General features: G+C 37.2%; 1 protein-coding gene across 10 annotated transcripts in view; it reads left to right on the top strand.

Moving 5' to 3' along the window:
- The window catches only part of ATRNL1 (attractin like 1), a 715,591-nt gene that overhangs the window by 572,551 nt on the left and 127,153 nt on the right, over nucleotides 1-15,887 (top strand). For 8 of the 10 annotated variants that reach the window (XR_014253040.1, XR_014253041.1, XM_082423366.1 and 5 more), the window contains one exon: nucleotides 5,001-5,115. Coding sequence is in view for 7 of the 10 variants with exons in the window: in XM_082423366.1 (XP_082279492.1) it covers nucleotides 5,001-5,115 (115 nt within the window). In the remaining 3 variants the exon portion in view is untranslated. Of the gene's footprint in view, nucleotides 1-5,000; nucleotides 5,116-15,887 lie in introns of those variants that run through there. The other 2 variants (XR_014253042.1, XM_082423370.1) reach the window with 2 other exon arrangements.

The following is a 15,887-nucleotide window of genomic DNA, read 5'->3' as shown; positions in this document are numbered from 1 at the left end:
GTTCTAGAGCATTGAACTAAAACCCTACTTAAATTGCAATGACTAGTCCAAGGACATCAGATAATTCTCTTAAATCCTTAGCTGCTGGGGTTAGTTTCCAGTGTCACCCACCTACTCCTTCACTCACTCTTTGAGAAGGCCACTGGAGGAAGGAGCAAGTAGCCAGCTTTGCCTGTTGGTATCTTCTAAACATCCAGTGATTCTTATAGCAGCAGTTTCCCAGGCTAGATCCCAGGTTCAGATGGTGGCCTTCCTTTTTTAGGACATGTTATTATGAGTTGTAAGAACTGTAATCTTGAAAATCCTTATGATTCCAGGAGCTTCTCTGGTAATTTGCTTGTCTTTAATAGCTGAAAAATGAAAAGAGTTTAACATAGAATTGTTGCTCCAAAAAAAAAAAGAACTTGAAGATATGAGTACAATAGTTTGAAAAACACTAGTGTGAACAAAACAAGTCTTTTGTAAAAGCTCCGTGTGCTTAATAAACAAGGACTGCTAATTACATAACTGTCAGTGATATTTTCTGGCACGGTCTAATGCCAGCTTCTTTCGGTACAACAAATATGAAAATGCCTAAAAGTGAATCACATTTGCAGAGTGCCGTGGGCAAACAAACCCATGCCTTATCTCTTTCAAAGGCAGCCATGGAAAATACATGATAAATTGCACAGTTCAGTGAACATGTTATGTCATTGTGAAATGATTTTGATTCATGGTTACGTATTTATTGCTAAACAATTGACAAACCTCAAGGTATCAGAAATATCATTCATGGGGTTTTGCTATTTTCTCTTGCAAAATTCAAGTGCTATAAAGTGTTTTTCTTTTTTATTTAAAATACTTTATTGAAAGTGATATTTGCCACAGTCTTTGGAAATAATTTTTTAAATTATATGAATTCCTGCCAGCAGTGTCAAAGAGCTGTGCTAGTCACTAATATTTTTATCATAATGAATAATTCATATTTTTGCTAATATCCTTTTATGAAAATTTCATAGCTAAAAATAGACAAAGTTGTAAGCCAATTTGATTTCAGAATAGGATTATAATCTCCTTTCATAGAGCTTATCAATATAATGAAATTTTTGAATGTTTTCTGTGCAATAGCAGTAGAATTAAGAGTGAGAGAATTATATTAAAGAAGATTTTACAGAAGTGGCTTTTATGCAAACATAATTCCTTTCCCATGGTCAACATATCTTACTATACTGTATCCGTTGCTGACTCTCTTCAGTTTAAAGTATTAAATAATTAAGCCATTTTCTACTTGAAACTTACAGTTATTTTTCACTAATTTTTCTCTCAATTGGTGCTTTTCATGTCAGCATTTGATGTTTAAAACCTTTTCTTCTAGTGTTAAAAGCATCAGGAAAGGTAGCCTGACAACACACAATATGCACAAGGCATATTGTAAGCACTTAATAAATGTTAGCTATTCATCAACTGATGTACTCTCAAATTGTGTCTTGTTTTTCTAAATCTCGTAAACCAAGAACCACTGTTTCTCAACTGGTGGTTTTGTTTTGTTTGTTTTGTTTTGTTTTGTTTTGTTGTAATCATGAAATTCTTTTCTGAGTTTTATAATCAAGTATTTTAACGTGGCTTTGGATATTTTGAGTAGTGCCGTTGAGCGCTTACGAATAAAATGACAAAGAAAACCTTGCCTGATGGTAGAAATGATAAATTATTTCTTAGGTATATTAAAAGGGATTTGGGTATTTCTAATATATCGCCATCATTTAAACCTGAATTCATTTTATTTTCCTTTAGTATATTTTAACCAATTGACCTTTACATATACTTTGCATTTATTAAATTAGGATAAATTTTAGTAGCCTAGAAATACGATTCAAAACATTCATAGTGTTTTTCTTTTAGCCTTGGAATATGACAAGCCTATTCTCTAAATATTTACATCATTGGAGAATATCTATGTACTTATGCTGATTTTGGCTTAACATTTTCAAAAATAAGTCTGTTAAATTAAATGTAAGCTTTAAAGGGGAAAACCATAGATCTTGTAACTTGATACAAGTATTGCAACATTGCTTACAGCATTTTCTTGGAAGATTTTTATGCCCTTTACTTCTACTACCATGGCCACTTTCACCTTTATATTGAAAATTCCCAAAATGTATCTGTATGAGGATAATTTTAAAACATGAGATTTATGCTGCTATAAAGGAGAAATCCTTTATAACCACATAAAACCGTTGTCACCAGAAATTTCAGTCTAAGTTTTACATGAAAGGGAACATATTTTATCTTTAATGCCTTATTAAACTTTCTGGAAATGGCAATATTCTAAAATATTCTAGGTGGATGACTACATATGTCTGTATTCCTTCTGAAAAATTCAAATATCAGTAAAAAAAAAAAACAAGACTAAACAAATCATTTGTTCTAATAATTAAAGTAGTGGTATTTTTTCTTCCATTTAATTTTGCCTTTATGTATAGATGTTACTTTGATTAAGTCAACCATGTCTCACCTGTACTTTTTGAGTGAAATAGCCAAAACCACCATTCCTCAGCCAAATGATGTTCCTATTGTTTCAAAGGTGATGTTGTATTTAAACCTAAATTCTCTGTGTGTTTTTGTTCACTTGTGTATGCCTGGATTGTGTATGTTCACACACATGTGCTTGCACATGTGTTTATGTTTGTGTGTGTGGGTGCATGATTTTTTTGTACATTCACAATATGATAAACTGCATTGTGTTGCTAAGAACATGGACTCAGGAAGCAGCCTACCTGAGTATAAATCCCAGCCCTGCTACTTCCTAGTTGTGTGAATTTGAGCAAGTTTTTTTAACTTCTTGCTTTCATGTTCTCATCTTACAGGGTTGTTGTAAGATTTAAGTAAGTTAATATATGTAAAGCATTTTGAACACCTAATCCATAGTAAGTATTTAATAACATACTAGCATTACCGTTACAATCATTATCATATATTCATTTACTCTATTTTATTTCTAAAGTCATATTATTTATACAAATGCATTGGTGGGTGATTATTACATATGTATTTCACTGAAATGATATTAAAGATATGCCTTGCTGTATGTCAATTATAGCTCAATAAAACTGGAAAAAAATTTTTAAAAGATACGTCAACAGAATATTTTGGATTGTGATAATTTGAGGAGATAAACTGTTATCATTGGTGAGAGGAAACAGTTGCGAAAAAGCAACAGAAATTGCATAACTTTGTGGCTCACAGACGACATATCAAATATCAAATATACTAAAATGCATTCAGGGACTTCCCCTGGCGGTCCAGTGGTTAAGACTTCACCTTCCAATGCAGGGCGTGTGGGTTCCATCCCTGGTCAAGGAGCTAAGATCCCACATGCCTCGTGGCCAAAAAACCAAAACAGTTTCATTGTAACAAATTCAATAAAGACTTTAAAAATGGTCCATATCAAAAAAAATCCTTAAAAAATTGCATTCATTTATTCAAATGTAGGCCTGTTGCACATCTACAATGTGCCAGGATTTAGTGTTAAAATGACACATGGTACCATATGATCCAGCAGCAATCATGCTCCTTAATATTTACCCAAAGGAGTTGAGAATTCATGTCCACGCAAAAACTTGTACATGGATGTCTGTAGCAGCTTTATTCATCATTGCCAAAATTTGGAAGCAATCAAGATGTCCTTCAGTAGCTGAATGGATAAATAAACTATGGTACATCCAGATAATGGAATATTATGGAGCACTAAAAATAAATGAGCTATCAAACAATGAAAAGACACGGAGGAACATTAAATGCATATTTTTAAGTGAAATAAGTCAACCTGAAAAAGCTGAGTACAATGTGATTTCAACTATATGACGTTCTGGAAAAGGCAAAACTACAGGGACAGTAAAAAGATAGTACAGATGAACCTATTTGCAGGGCAGGAATAGAAACACAGACGTAGAGAACGGACTTGTGGACACGGGAGGAAGGGGAGGGTGGGATGAATTGGGAGATTAGGTTTGACATAAACACATTACCATGTGTAAAATAGATGGCTAGTAGGAACATGCTGTATAGCACAGGGAGCTCAGCTCGGTGCTCTGTGAGGACCTAGATGGGTGGGATGGGGATAGGGGGAGGGAGGTCCGAGAGAGGGAAGGGATATATGTATGCATAGAGCTGATTCACTTCATTGTGCAGCAGAAACTAACACAACATCGTAAAGCAATTATACTCCAATAAAAAAAGACATGGAGGAACATTAAATGCATACTTTTAAGTGAAATAAGTCAATCTGAAAAAGCTAAATACTATATGATTTCAACTATATGACATTCTGGAAAAAGCAAAGCTATGGGGACAGTAAAAAGATCAGTGGTTTCCAGGGGTTGGGGGTGGGGTGAGGGATGAATAGGCAGAACAGAAAGGATTTTTAGGGCAGGAAAGCTGCTCTGTGTATGATACTATGATGAAAAATACATGTCATTATACATTTGACAAGCCCATAGAATGTACAACACCAGGAGTGAACTCCAATGTAAACTATGTATTCCGGGTGGTGGAGATGTGTCAGTGTTGGTTCCTCAGCTTGTACACATGTGCTACTCTGGGGGGGGATGTTAATGATAGGGGAGGCTGTGCATGCATGGGGGCAGTGGGTTTATGGAAAATCTCCGTAGCTTCCTCTTAATTTTGCTGTAAACCTAAGACTTCTTTAAAAAATAAAATCTATTAGAGAAAAAAAAAACAAGATAAAAATAGAACAAAGCAATGAGTACTTTTCAAAAATTGCAAACATATGTGCTAATATATAATGCCCCAAGAAAAATGTCTTCTAAATGTAAACGACCACCATTACAAAAAAACTACATATTACTACAATAAAATATTCAGTTGAACTATTAAAAAATGAGAAATGGTGTGCCTTCAACCACTAGGAATAAACATTTTAGCTGCCTGAAGCATAGTAGGAAAAAAGTAAAATAGCAGTGTCATGTAAACTATGCAAATTTAGAATGGGTTTTCTTTTTCAGGGAACACCCAAACCGATAGCCATTGAACCATGTGCTGGGAACAGAGCGGCAGTTCTGACTGTGTTTCTTTGTCTACCACGAGGATCATCAGGTGCCCCTCCCCCAGGGCAGTCAGGTAAGATGAACGAGGCACCATCAGCAGTTAAGCAAAACATGTAGACTGAACAGAAGAAATAAACAATACTACCAGATAGCACAATAAAGATATTTACAAGGTTCTAATTTACAGCATGGTAAAATTTTACTAGAATACAAACTTCTACCCAAATATCTAGATATCTGCCTTGCTATAAATTCAGATTTGCAAGTGTTTCTCTTAAAAAATACGTGTTGAATATATGTGTGTATTTGTGTGTAACATTAACACATGTATGTACGTACGGACACACTTCAATTTGTTGTTGTCATGACAATGAGTAATCTCACTAGCAGGGCAAAGTGACCCTTTTGGGCAGCTTCTTTTCTCCCAGTATGTGTGTCATATGGGATGCCAAATTATAAATATGATTAGAAGCTTGTTTCATAAATATGGAATCTAATTAGGGAGCTTACTTACATGTTTGGAATGTTTTACGGCATCGGTGGATAAAAGCTTGATGCAACCATCCTGGAATATTGAAGATAAGTTCTTGCTGTCAGCACAAGACAGGTGGGGTTCATGGACACAGGGACCCTCTCCTTCACTTGAGCACAGCCAGCCTTTTCCTCTGATTCTCCTTTTCCTGCATAAAAAGTATATTTTGAATTCGAGGTAACTCTATGTATCCTCTTAGAGATCTTCTCATTGCTTCCACATTGTCCACATTGTAAACATGCCCAATGTTGAGTATAACTTGTAACTAAATCACAAACCACGCTTATTTCTCTCTTTGTGCATATCCTTTTCCATCTGCTTACAATTTCTGATTATTCTTTCTCCTGATTGTTTTCTTTAAATGACTCTCAGTGAAATGGATGCTTTTTTAGGGTCAGGGTGATTTCAAATCTTTCTCTTCAGTTCCCCTTAAGGATAAAATAAAGTGCCAGAGATCTGACAGGTTCTCAGCAGTAGTTGATGATGAACTCAGCTCCCTGCTTATTTTTCTTTCCTTAGTTCCCTGGTTAGCTTTGACCTTGCTCCTCACTTTCATGATTTGTGTCCAATGAGACACAAAAGTGGAAGCTACACTACTTTATACCTTATAAATTTTAAGATATCTTTGTAACGGAATTTTTCCCATACAGGGACAGAGGAATTCCATCGAATTCCATCACCTTTAGACTTGTCATTTATGGTACCTGATGATATCTTGTTGCAGGAGTTTCTACCCAAAGTTCATTTGTAGATGTTTATTCAATGAAACAAACCTTCTCATATGTTGAGCCAATGCCTCACTTTTCTCCTTTCAGAACAACCAAGGTAAATGGGATGCAGTAAATAGAATAGCTTGGCACTGGGCAGATAAGATGGATAATTGTAGGTACTGTGCCCAGCTAATGGAAGTATTGTTTCAAAGCTGGGATGATTTCCAAAACAAACACTTTACTAATGAAAACAAGTCTATGTGATATACACCAAGGTTCTTCTAGATAGATCCTTGACAAGATGATGTACTGATGGGCAGAGTGAAGGCAACTGCCAATACGCTGTCCCTTTAACCTCTGAAATCTTTTTGACTGATTTGAAAAAGCCAAATAACAGTGTGGACCATTACCTCAGCTGTGTTTTATTACAGATGCATTGCAATTACTAATGGTAATGCTAAATTAGATGTGCATAGTGTTTTACTCTTTACAAAGTATTTTCCTAGTTTTCATATTTGATCCTTATGACAAGCCTGTGCCATAGGTGTTATAAAACTCACTTTATAAATGAGAGACTTGGTGTATATAGATCTCTGTATTTCTATACTCAAGGAATAATTAGAAAACTATTAGAGTACAGAGCAAAACAACAACAAAAAATACTTATTACTAACATTCCAGGTAATTTTTCCTGATGATCTATAGCAGAGAGCTTATTTCTCTATAATCTACAGCCCATGTCTTCACAAAGCCAAACATTTGGAGGAGTACTGAAAATGTCCCCAGGGTTAACACAAGTAGACAAAACCTTGAGTTAATTCACAACACTTTTTACAGTGACTGTAGATTGAACTATGTTGAATATCTGTGTGAATAATTCAGGATGAGTTTGTTCTTTGTTTAAAAAAAACTAATAAAATTTCTCTAGCTAACTTTATAGGAGTAGGAAGAGGAAGAGTCACTGATTCTACTCCTTTAAAATAAAGCATTGTCTTCTGTCTGCAGTCTACTTTGAAATGCATCAAAGACATAATGTTATTGATGGATGGATAGTAGGATGAGTAGATGGACAGATATGTCATAAAGCAAGTAAAGCAAATGTTAATGGTAGAATCTAGGTGATGGGAATACTGGAGTCCATTGTAAAATTCTTTCCACTTTGCTGTATGTTTGAAATTTTTTATGGTAAGATGTGGGAAACAATAAAATTTTTTGAAAACTCTTGACTTCACTGGGGGAAAGTAAAGGCAGTGCCTATAGAGAGAAATTTTCTAATGTTCACATCTATGTTTTCCCTAAACAAGGCAAATGCTGACACCAGTATTCAAATGAAATGACTTATTTTTTCACTTTTCACCAAGATATTTGGTGTGTACCCAGTCAATTAAAACTTAACATAGTCTCATCCAATATTTGAGAGGAAATGCCTTCCAGTGATAGTTTGGGAACCATATTGGCTCTCGGGAGGGAAATATTGACATTGGTTATCTCATTGCTAGAGTTTGGTTTATCTCATATCTTTACAGGAAGTCCATCTGTGTGCCTAGGCTTATCACAGTGCCCTATGTTTAGAAAGCAGTTCATAAATGTTCTTGATGATTATGATAATGATAGGAGACCTGGGAAACATGACTTTGAGCAACCACTTCTGTCTGTGAGACTCAGTGAACAACAATAAAATGAGCAATTGAACTAGAATCCATTCATTGATTCTCAAATCGCACAGCTAGGAGCCTTACGTGCTGAAGCGCCTCCTCCAGCATTGGTGCAGGGTTAGAGGTTAGGGGAGTTAAGAAGGAGGTAGAGGAGTAGCTTCATGGACAGACTCCTGACCCCATCCCCACTGTGTGAAGGACAGGGTGCCCAGAGTCTTCTCTTGGCTCTTGGGCCATTTATGTCTCCTAATGTGAGTGTATCTATTCAATGAGGAATAAGCATTAATTATTAGATTAAAAGTCCTCTTGCAGTACTTTGCACAATTTCTAATTTTTTTTTATCAGGCCCTTTTTTGAAATTTAGCTTCCTGAATGTCGAGTGATGCTTTTCATAATGCACTCTTCATTACTATGAATAAAAGCATTTAAGAGAAGGACGAGTTTGGGGGTATGGAGAAGGTGGAAGCATCCTATGGGCATGGTGGTTTTCTTTCAGAACCTGAATGTCAGCACTAACAAATAAGTGATTTGGAAAGAAGCAGGGGCTAGTTCTGGCCATCTCTTTTAAGTAGCAAGTAGTGGTGTTTTTTTTTTTAACTCAAAATATGGCATTGTCTTTGGACGTTATTCTCTTTCTACCAGCATATATTTCAGTAATATTTAGCAAGTAATAATTAGACATGGCCCTTTAATGTCTGTCTAAAATGTGTGAAGTCCCTTCCATGGCTCTCATCTTAACAGAGGTCAAAAGAGAAACTGCAGATTCATCCTGTAGATTACCCCATGCAGTAATCTTTTCCTTCTTCTTCTTTTTTTTTTTTCCATGTAATGAATTTAGACGTTTATGAGCAATTCTCCCTCTAGGTGGCTTAGAAGAGTAAAAGCAAAAAATATTAAATAGGCTTTTTGGCACTCCTGGAGCTGGGCTAATTAGGTTCCCTGTTCCCCAGCCCTGTAAACCTGCTGCTTCATTCCTGTATTTTCTGTGAGCAACCACTGCCAACAATGCCAGACTCTCTTGGGCTAAAGTGGGATTTCTGCTGTTGACATATGTACACAGCCACTTTCTCTTCTGCCTCAAAGTGGTTGGAAGACTGATGTCCCTGTAAAAACAGGGCATATCAAGTAACCCTGATGCATGTCTCCAATCACCTTGGACAGCAAAGTCCCCAAGCATTTTAGAGTCACATTAAGATGAAATGTGGACAAAGTAAATAGAGCTCTTCAAAAGCATAAACTGAAAATGATCATGATTGTGTCACTTTGTGATGAAGGATTATGGATTTCATACTTTATGGATCCTTAGTAATATGAAGCAGATTAACTTTTCTCACTGGATTAAAAATCCGGTGGCCCAAATGTCCACTGCCAAAAGGGAGCTAAGTGCTTCACCTAAATGTAGAATTTTGCCCTAATCTTGCCTTATGTTTGGCAAAAAAACAAAACAAAACAAACAGAAACTGCTGGAAAGTCTAAGGTTTTGAAACTTTTTTCTTTAGGCTTAGAAGTTTTGGCAGGATGACCAGATAATTTTGAAAAATCTAGAAATATTGTACGATGTTTAAAAACGATAGTCTACCCACAGTGTCATGGGTAATAATGACAAAAAGAGAACTTTGGTTTAGTCCAATGAAAAGAGGAGAACAAGAACTAGTAATTCTGAGCACTGAAGCAGGTTCTTTACATACACTAATTCTTGTAACCCTCGTAATGAACCTGAAAAGTAGCTATTATTATCCCACTTTGACAGATTAAAAAAAAATCTGGAAACTCAAGAGAGATTAAATGACTTGTCCGAGGGCCAATACAGCCAGTGAGTGAGTGAACCAGAATTCAAATTCAGGGCCATCTAGATCTTCAGGCTGTGAGACTCTCCCTCATCACTGGGCTTCTCTGGATAAAGATACAGGAGTACTCGGGATAGCCCACATTCCAGAAGAAGCTTTATATTCAGATCAAAGAGGAAGGACCTGGAGGGTTCTGCTAAGCATTGGACTTAAGGGGGCAAGAAGGATATATTTACCTTTCCTGGTGATTTAACTCCAGAAATTTGGTAAAATGCAAAGGTGCACGTGCCATGACACATCTGCTAATGAAAGTATGACTCCGTTGTGTAATAACAACTTGGGGCATGTATTTATAGGAAAAGAACTTCGGCTTGTATGTGTGAGTTATGGACTTGGGAGTCACAAGTCCCAAGATGTAGATCCAGCTCTGCCACCAGCTAACTGTTTGGCCAAGTCTTTTCATCTCTGGGTCGTGGTTTCTCATGTATAAAATGACTGGATTGGGCTAGGAAATCCTAAGATGGATTTCACTCTACTCCTGTTGTACAGTTCTACTACAGATTATGCTAAGTCACACCAGTTTGGGGTAGGAAGAGCAAATAACTTGTTTCTAAGTAGTACCTTATCTTTCCAGCTGCTCAGGACCAGTTAAGAAGCTATATTCCTATGTATATTGCTTGTTAGTGAATAAAAATAATTAGCATCAATCCTTAATTTTTTTTAATAATTTTAGTCCATTTCTTTTTTTTTTATTAATTTATTTTATTTACTTATTTTTTGGCTGCTTTGGGTCTTCGTTGCTGTGCACAGGCTTTCTCTAGTTGGGGCGAGTGAGGGCTACTCTTTGTTGCGGTTCAGGGGCTTCTCATTGCGGTGGCTTTTCTTGTTGCGGAGCATGGGCTCTAGGCACGCGGGCTTCAATAGTTGTGGAACATGGGCTCAGTAGTTGTGGCTTGTGGGCTCTAGAGCGCAGGCTCAGTAGTTGTGGCGCACGGGCTTAGTTGCTCCACAGCATGTGGGATCTTCCAGGACCAGGGCTCGAACCCGTGTCCCCTGCATTGGCAGGAGGATTCTTAACCACTTCACCACCAGGGAAGTCCCGGATCCTTAAATTTAAAAAAAATTCTTAATAATTTTATTAATAAAGGCTAGTTCTCAATCTTCTCAGCATGTTTAGAAGATGTAGATCGTTCATATTGCCCCACTTTAGAAATAAGTAAAAGAAATCTCATAGCACCAATGAGAGGTAGAGGGTCTCTACAATCTCAGAGATGAATTGGGAGCAGACTCCAGGTCTGCTGGCTCTCAGTGCAGTACTCATGCATCTGAAGCCAGTTTTTTAAAGCTAATTTGCATTTTCCAGAAGCTTCTGGAGTTTCCTGTCCTTTAGGACTCTGTTTTCCTTCCATAACTCTGCCACAATATCTTCACACTTGTAGAAACACACCTGTTGATCTAATCTTAGCACTCTCTTTGTTTGAGGTGGCTGGAATAAGAAATAAAACTACTGAATTGTATCAAAACTTCATTCTAAAAATCTGTCATGTTAGTGACCTTTTAAGCGCAAATTCAAATATTGTTTACATCCAACATATGGGTCTTCATAAAAAGAAAGAAAAAGTGGGCACTCATGGCAAAACAAACTACAAAATTAGGAAAGAGAGCCCAGGGAATGACAGAGATAAGAACAAATGTCTGAGATTATTGTTAATAATACAACTTTGTATCAAATAAAAAAAAAACAACCCTGATATTAAAAGTAAACAAAATCAACAGTAGGAACTAATTTTATCTTCTATCCAAAATATAGTTATTATGAATCTTCATTTGTTACCTTTATTCATTCAAGAAATATTTAAAAGTATCTGCTACGTGTCACTGGATATATGGTGGTGAACAAAACAGAATTCCTGCCCCCACAGATTTTAGAGCCTACATGGAGATAAACATGAACAAATAATCATGCAAATAAACCCGTAATTATAAAATATGTTATTTTATGAGTAAAGAGTAGACAGTGTTATGAGAAAGAGGTGAAATAAAACTGATGTACAATTGCTAAGCTTTAATATCTTTCCATAGTAGTAACAAAATGGTAAACGTAGTCATTAAAATGACCTGTCCTCAGTTCTCACTTGTCATCACGTCTCTGTAGTGTTTATTGAATATTCCCCATCATGCCTCTCCAACTTCTGGAAACTCCCTCTGGTGTTCTTTACCTCAGTCTATCACAGGTGCCTACTTAGAATTTACTTAGAGATAATGGATGTAGAGCACCTCGCCTCTGTTCGTTACCTACTTCTTCTGCCCTCTGAGTACCGATAGGCATTCCCTGAGGATTAGTCCGTAGTCCACTTCTTTTCCTTTTCCACTCTCTCCCTTTAGGGTGATGCTCTCTTTGCTCATTTAGGGGGCTTTTCAGATGATAACTCCCAACTGCATGGGTCTCCAGCCAACACTGGATTTGATAGTGTTTCAGTATAAAGTCACTCTTCCTTCCCCCTCTCTCCTGTTACCGTCCCTGCTCCCCAGACTAGCTCTTCTACCCCGACTTTACTGCTTTTGTAAAGTCCAGTTCAGAGTGACTCAAGTTTGACACTTTGGAGTTAGCTTTTTTTCTTCTCTCTTTCTCCACTTTGACCTCCAAGTAACCACGAAGCTCTTTAGATTTTACCCCCGAGGCAGATAGAACAGACTTCCTTCTGCCATTCTTACTCCCTCCATGTTTTGCTCAGACCCTGGTTGCCTCTCACCTGGACTTCTGCCAAAGGAAAGCACAGTTCGAATCATACCGCTCCTTTCCTCATAGACCTTTGCTGACTTTTCATTGCCTGATGAAATAAGTCCAGACATTTACTCTGGGCTGTGAGGTCCTCCTTGACCTCTCTCCAGCCTTCTTTCACGTTTAGCAGGCACAGAGTCCTTGCCAGGCCCACCTGCACAGCTAGTTTGGGGCCACCTCTGGCTAGTTTGGGGCCCTTGTGCAATTATTTTAACCTCTTGAGCCCTCAGTTTCCTCGTCTGTAAGGTAAGGAAGATGACTGGGTAGAATGTCTTTATGATTGCTGTTAGGCCTGTAACTCCGCATGTGTATCTCTCCCTGTGATTCCATGAGTGTGTATGTGTTCTTGTCACGTTCACTATTGTTCCCTGTTCCTGAAATGCCCTCTCCCTCTCAGCTGCCTGTGCTCAAAGCCCAGTTAAAATGCCACTTCTTCTTCCATGAAGCCTTTTCAGTTTCCTCCATACAAATGTGACCTCATTCTCCTTGAAATCCTATAGAATTTGCTGGCTCACTTCTTTACTGCTTTCTAACATATCAAAATCACTGTGTACTTTTCTTAACTTTCTTCCCAGGTAGTAAGCTCTCTGAGGGCAGTGGTTATATCTTAGTTTATCTCTGAATCCCTAGTAGCTAACAAGTTCTTGGTACTTAGTAGTTGCTTGATAAGTATTTAATTAATGAAAAAGTTAATTATCCTTAAATGGTAGAACTTCTTCACCAAAAAAATATGTAGGAAATATGTAGATATATACTACACAAATGTAAACTTTACTAGGTAAAATTTCACTTCAGGCCCATACTCTTTGATAGAATGGATTTTATGTTTTCATGATTCATGTAGGAGTCAAGCTACATTTCTTAGGGACTAAAATCAAGCCCAACATTGAACCTTTGATAAAAAATATCTATAAAACTTACTTGCTCAGATTTAAGGTTCAGTGAAAATCAGAATATTAGTGAAAGATGACACAAAATAATAAAGCAAATTATATTTCCAATGTAATGTATACTAAACCTATCATAAAGTTATTCTGTTTTTATAATTTGGACTTTGTTTTCTTGGATAATAATTTTTACAGAACCATTTAATTTAAATTTGAAAAAGCGCAACTCAGTTCCACCCTTTATGATCAGAAAAATAATATTGAACCTTGTGGAATAAATGTCCACATATTACTTATACACAGGACAAATAATGTCACAAGATACACCTGGCAAATAAAAAGTATCAATTGCTCTTGTAGCTGTTACCATTAACATACACCATTAACACAATCTATTCTATGCTCATTACTATTCTTTGAATTATCACTGCCCTATGAGGTATATATTATCACTTTTATTTCACAGATGAGGAAAATTAATTCATGGAGCTTACTTGCCTACATAGTAAATAAGTGATGGAGCCAAAATTTAAAACCAGAGAATTTCACACCATGGTGCTCTTTCCATATCTTTTTTTGGGGATGCGGGGGGTGGATTTTTGGGGATAGCACAGGCTCACGAGCTTTTTCTTTTACTGACAGTGTCACTGTGAAGTAACATGGCCATCGTTCTCTCATTTGAGATGTTAAAGTTTATCTCTGTGCTATTGTCAATTGAGAGAAATTGATGAATGTGTAAATGAAACAAAGAAGAAAATAAAGACAACAAACTTGAAGAATAGTGAACATGGCTAATTGAACATGCTGCAGAAGTGAGTGAAATACCCTAAAAGTTAACCCACTCAAATACTTTCAAGATAGAACAATTAGAAACAAACTCACATAAAAAGTCAGAATTTATGGACATGAAAAATGAGACCACCAGCACTGAAAGCATGGCCAACACATTTTTCTTTTCTTTTTCTTCTCCCCACGTGCCACCCCTTTCAGGTATTTCTAGAATTGACTGGTAAATAATTACTGTGGTCAAAGAGAAAAATAGGAAAAAGTAAGCAACTCAACAAATCAACTTACAAAGCCAAAGGGGAAAAATCAAGATTTGTTTGGAATAAGCAAGCTGCCCTTGAAACCACAAAACAACAAAATAAGAATTTTGTGGGTATGAATAAAATTTAAAGGCTAAATCACCCCCTGCCCCCGTATTTCTTTTGATAGGTAACACCATGGTCTGTATATAAAACTGCCAATTAGTAAAACATTTTACTTTTAATTGGTCATGAATTAAGTAGTCCTGCATTACGTAGGTTTAGGGGAATTTAGCAGAAGGCTACCTCCTGCATTTAACAAGGATAGACGGCTAATCCTGAGTGTCAGAGAATTTTAGAATTTTGGGAGCTTTAGAAATGGCCTTAGAAATCACTTAGTTCTATCCCACATTTTGCAGAGGAAACCTGAAGAGCCAGAGGTTGGGAGGGACTTGTCTCAGGTCAACGCTGAGCAGGGACTACAGCCAGGGTCTCTGGATCCCTCATGCAGGAATGGACTTTACCCCTCCCTCGTGTGTATTATGCCAGGTTGCAAAATATAACCAGAAAAAATTAATAACAATCCACTTCTTACTAGAAGGCAGTACCGCATAGGTTCTGCCACCAGGGCAGAAATGGCAGACAGAAAGGAACTCCCTAGATCCAAAAAGGGAAATTAAGTAACTTGAGAAAATGTGTCTCCTTATCAGCAAACTGACAAAATGCTAAGAAAATGTGGGTCAAGGGCCCTGGGAGTTCCTTCTTCTCACATAAACATTTTTCTGGGGACCACTTCAAAGGGCCGGTGGTCCCTTAGCAAACCCGGTGGGAGTACACTCAAGTTTTCATAAAAATTCTATGTTACACTGTTAGCTGATTTAGTCTCAGATCCTACTTTTCCTGTAAAATGGTGCCATATCTACCAAAGGCATTTTTGAGTTTTGATATGCCTTTATTCTTAATGAAAGGTCCAGTGGAGGAACAAGCACCAGTAGTAGTAATGCTGAATTCTAAAAAAAGGTAAATGTTGATTATAATTACATTAACTCCTTAAGACCAGAAGGCTTAAGGGCTTTCAGGGAAAGAGTTAACGGCCTTCTGAAAAGTGAGTGACTTACCTCCTTAAATTCACCTAATTATTTGCAAATTAGCATAACCCATCTAAGTTGGGCCAACCTCCCTAACTGATGGGCAGCAAGTTCAGGTAAAGCACTGGCAGAACTTAAGAGAGAGCTCATCCTCTTCCTTAAGAGCTGGGAGGCTAAATGGGTCCACAGGACTCCCAGGAGGTGGTTTGAAGAGTCTGCATGGTCCCTGGGATCGTCATTTAGAAGCCTTAGAGGAATAAGTGGATTTCTGCCCCGTGAACCTGCTGTCTGACATAATTTGAACTGAACCTTGAAGGCCCTAGAAGTCTGGATGCAGTGACCATACACTGAGTTCCATTTATTCAGCGAGCCAGGCAAG

This window comes from Balaenoptera physalus, assembly GCF_965194825.1.
Source record: "Balaenoptera physalus genome assembly, chromosome: 14".
NCBI lineage: Eukaryota > Metazoa > Chordata > Mammalia > Artiodactyla > Balaenopteridae > Balaenoptera > Balaenoptera physalus.
Note: the sequence above shows the minus strand (reverse complement) of the source record. Positions and strands in the feature narration are given on the sequence as shown.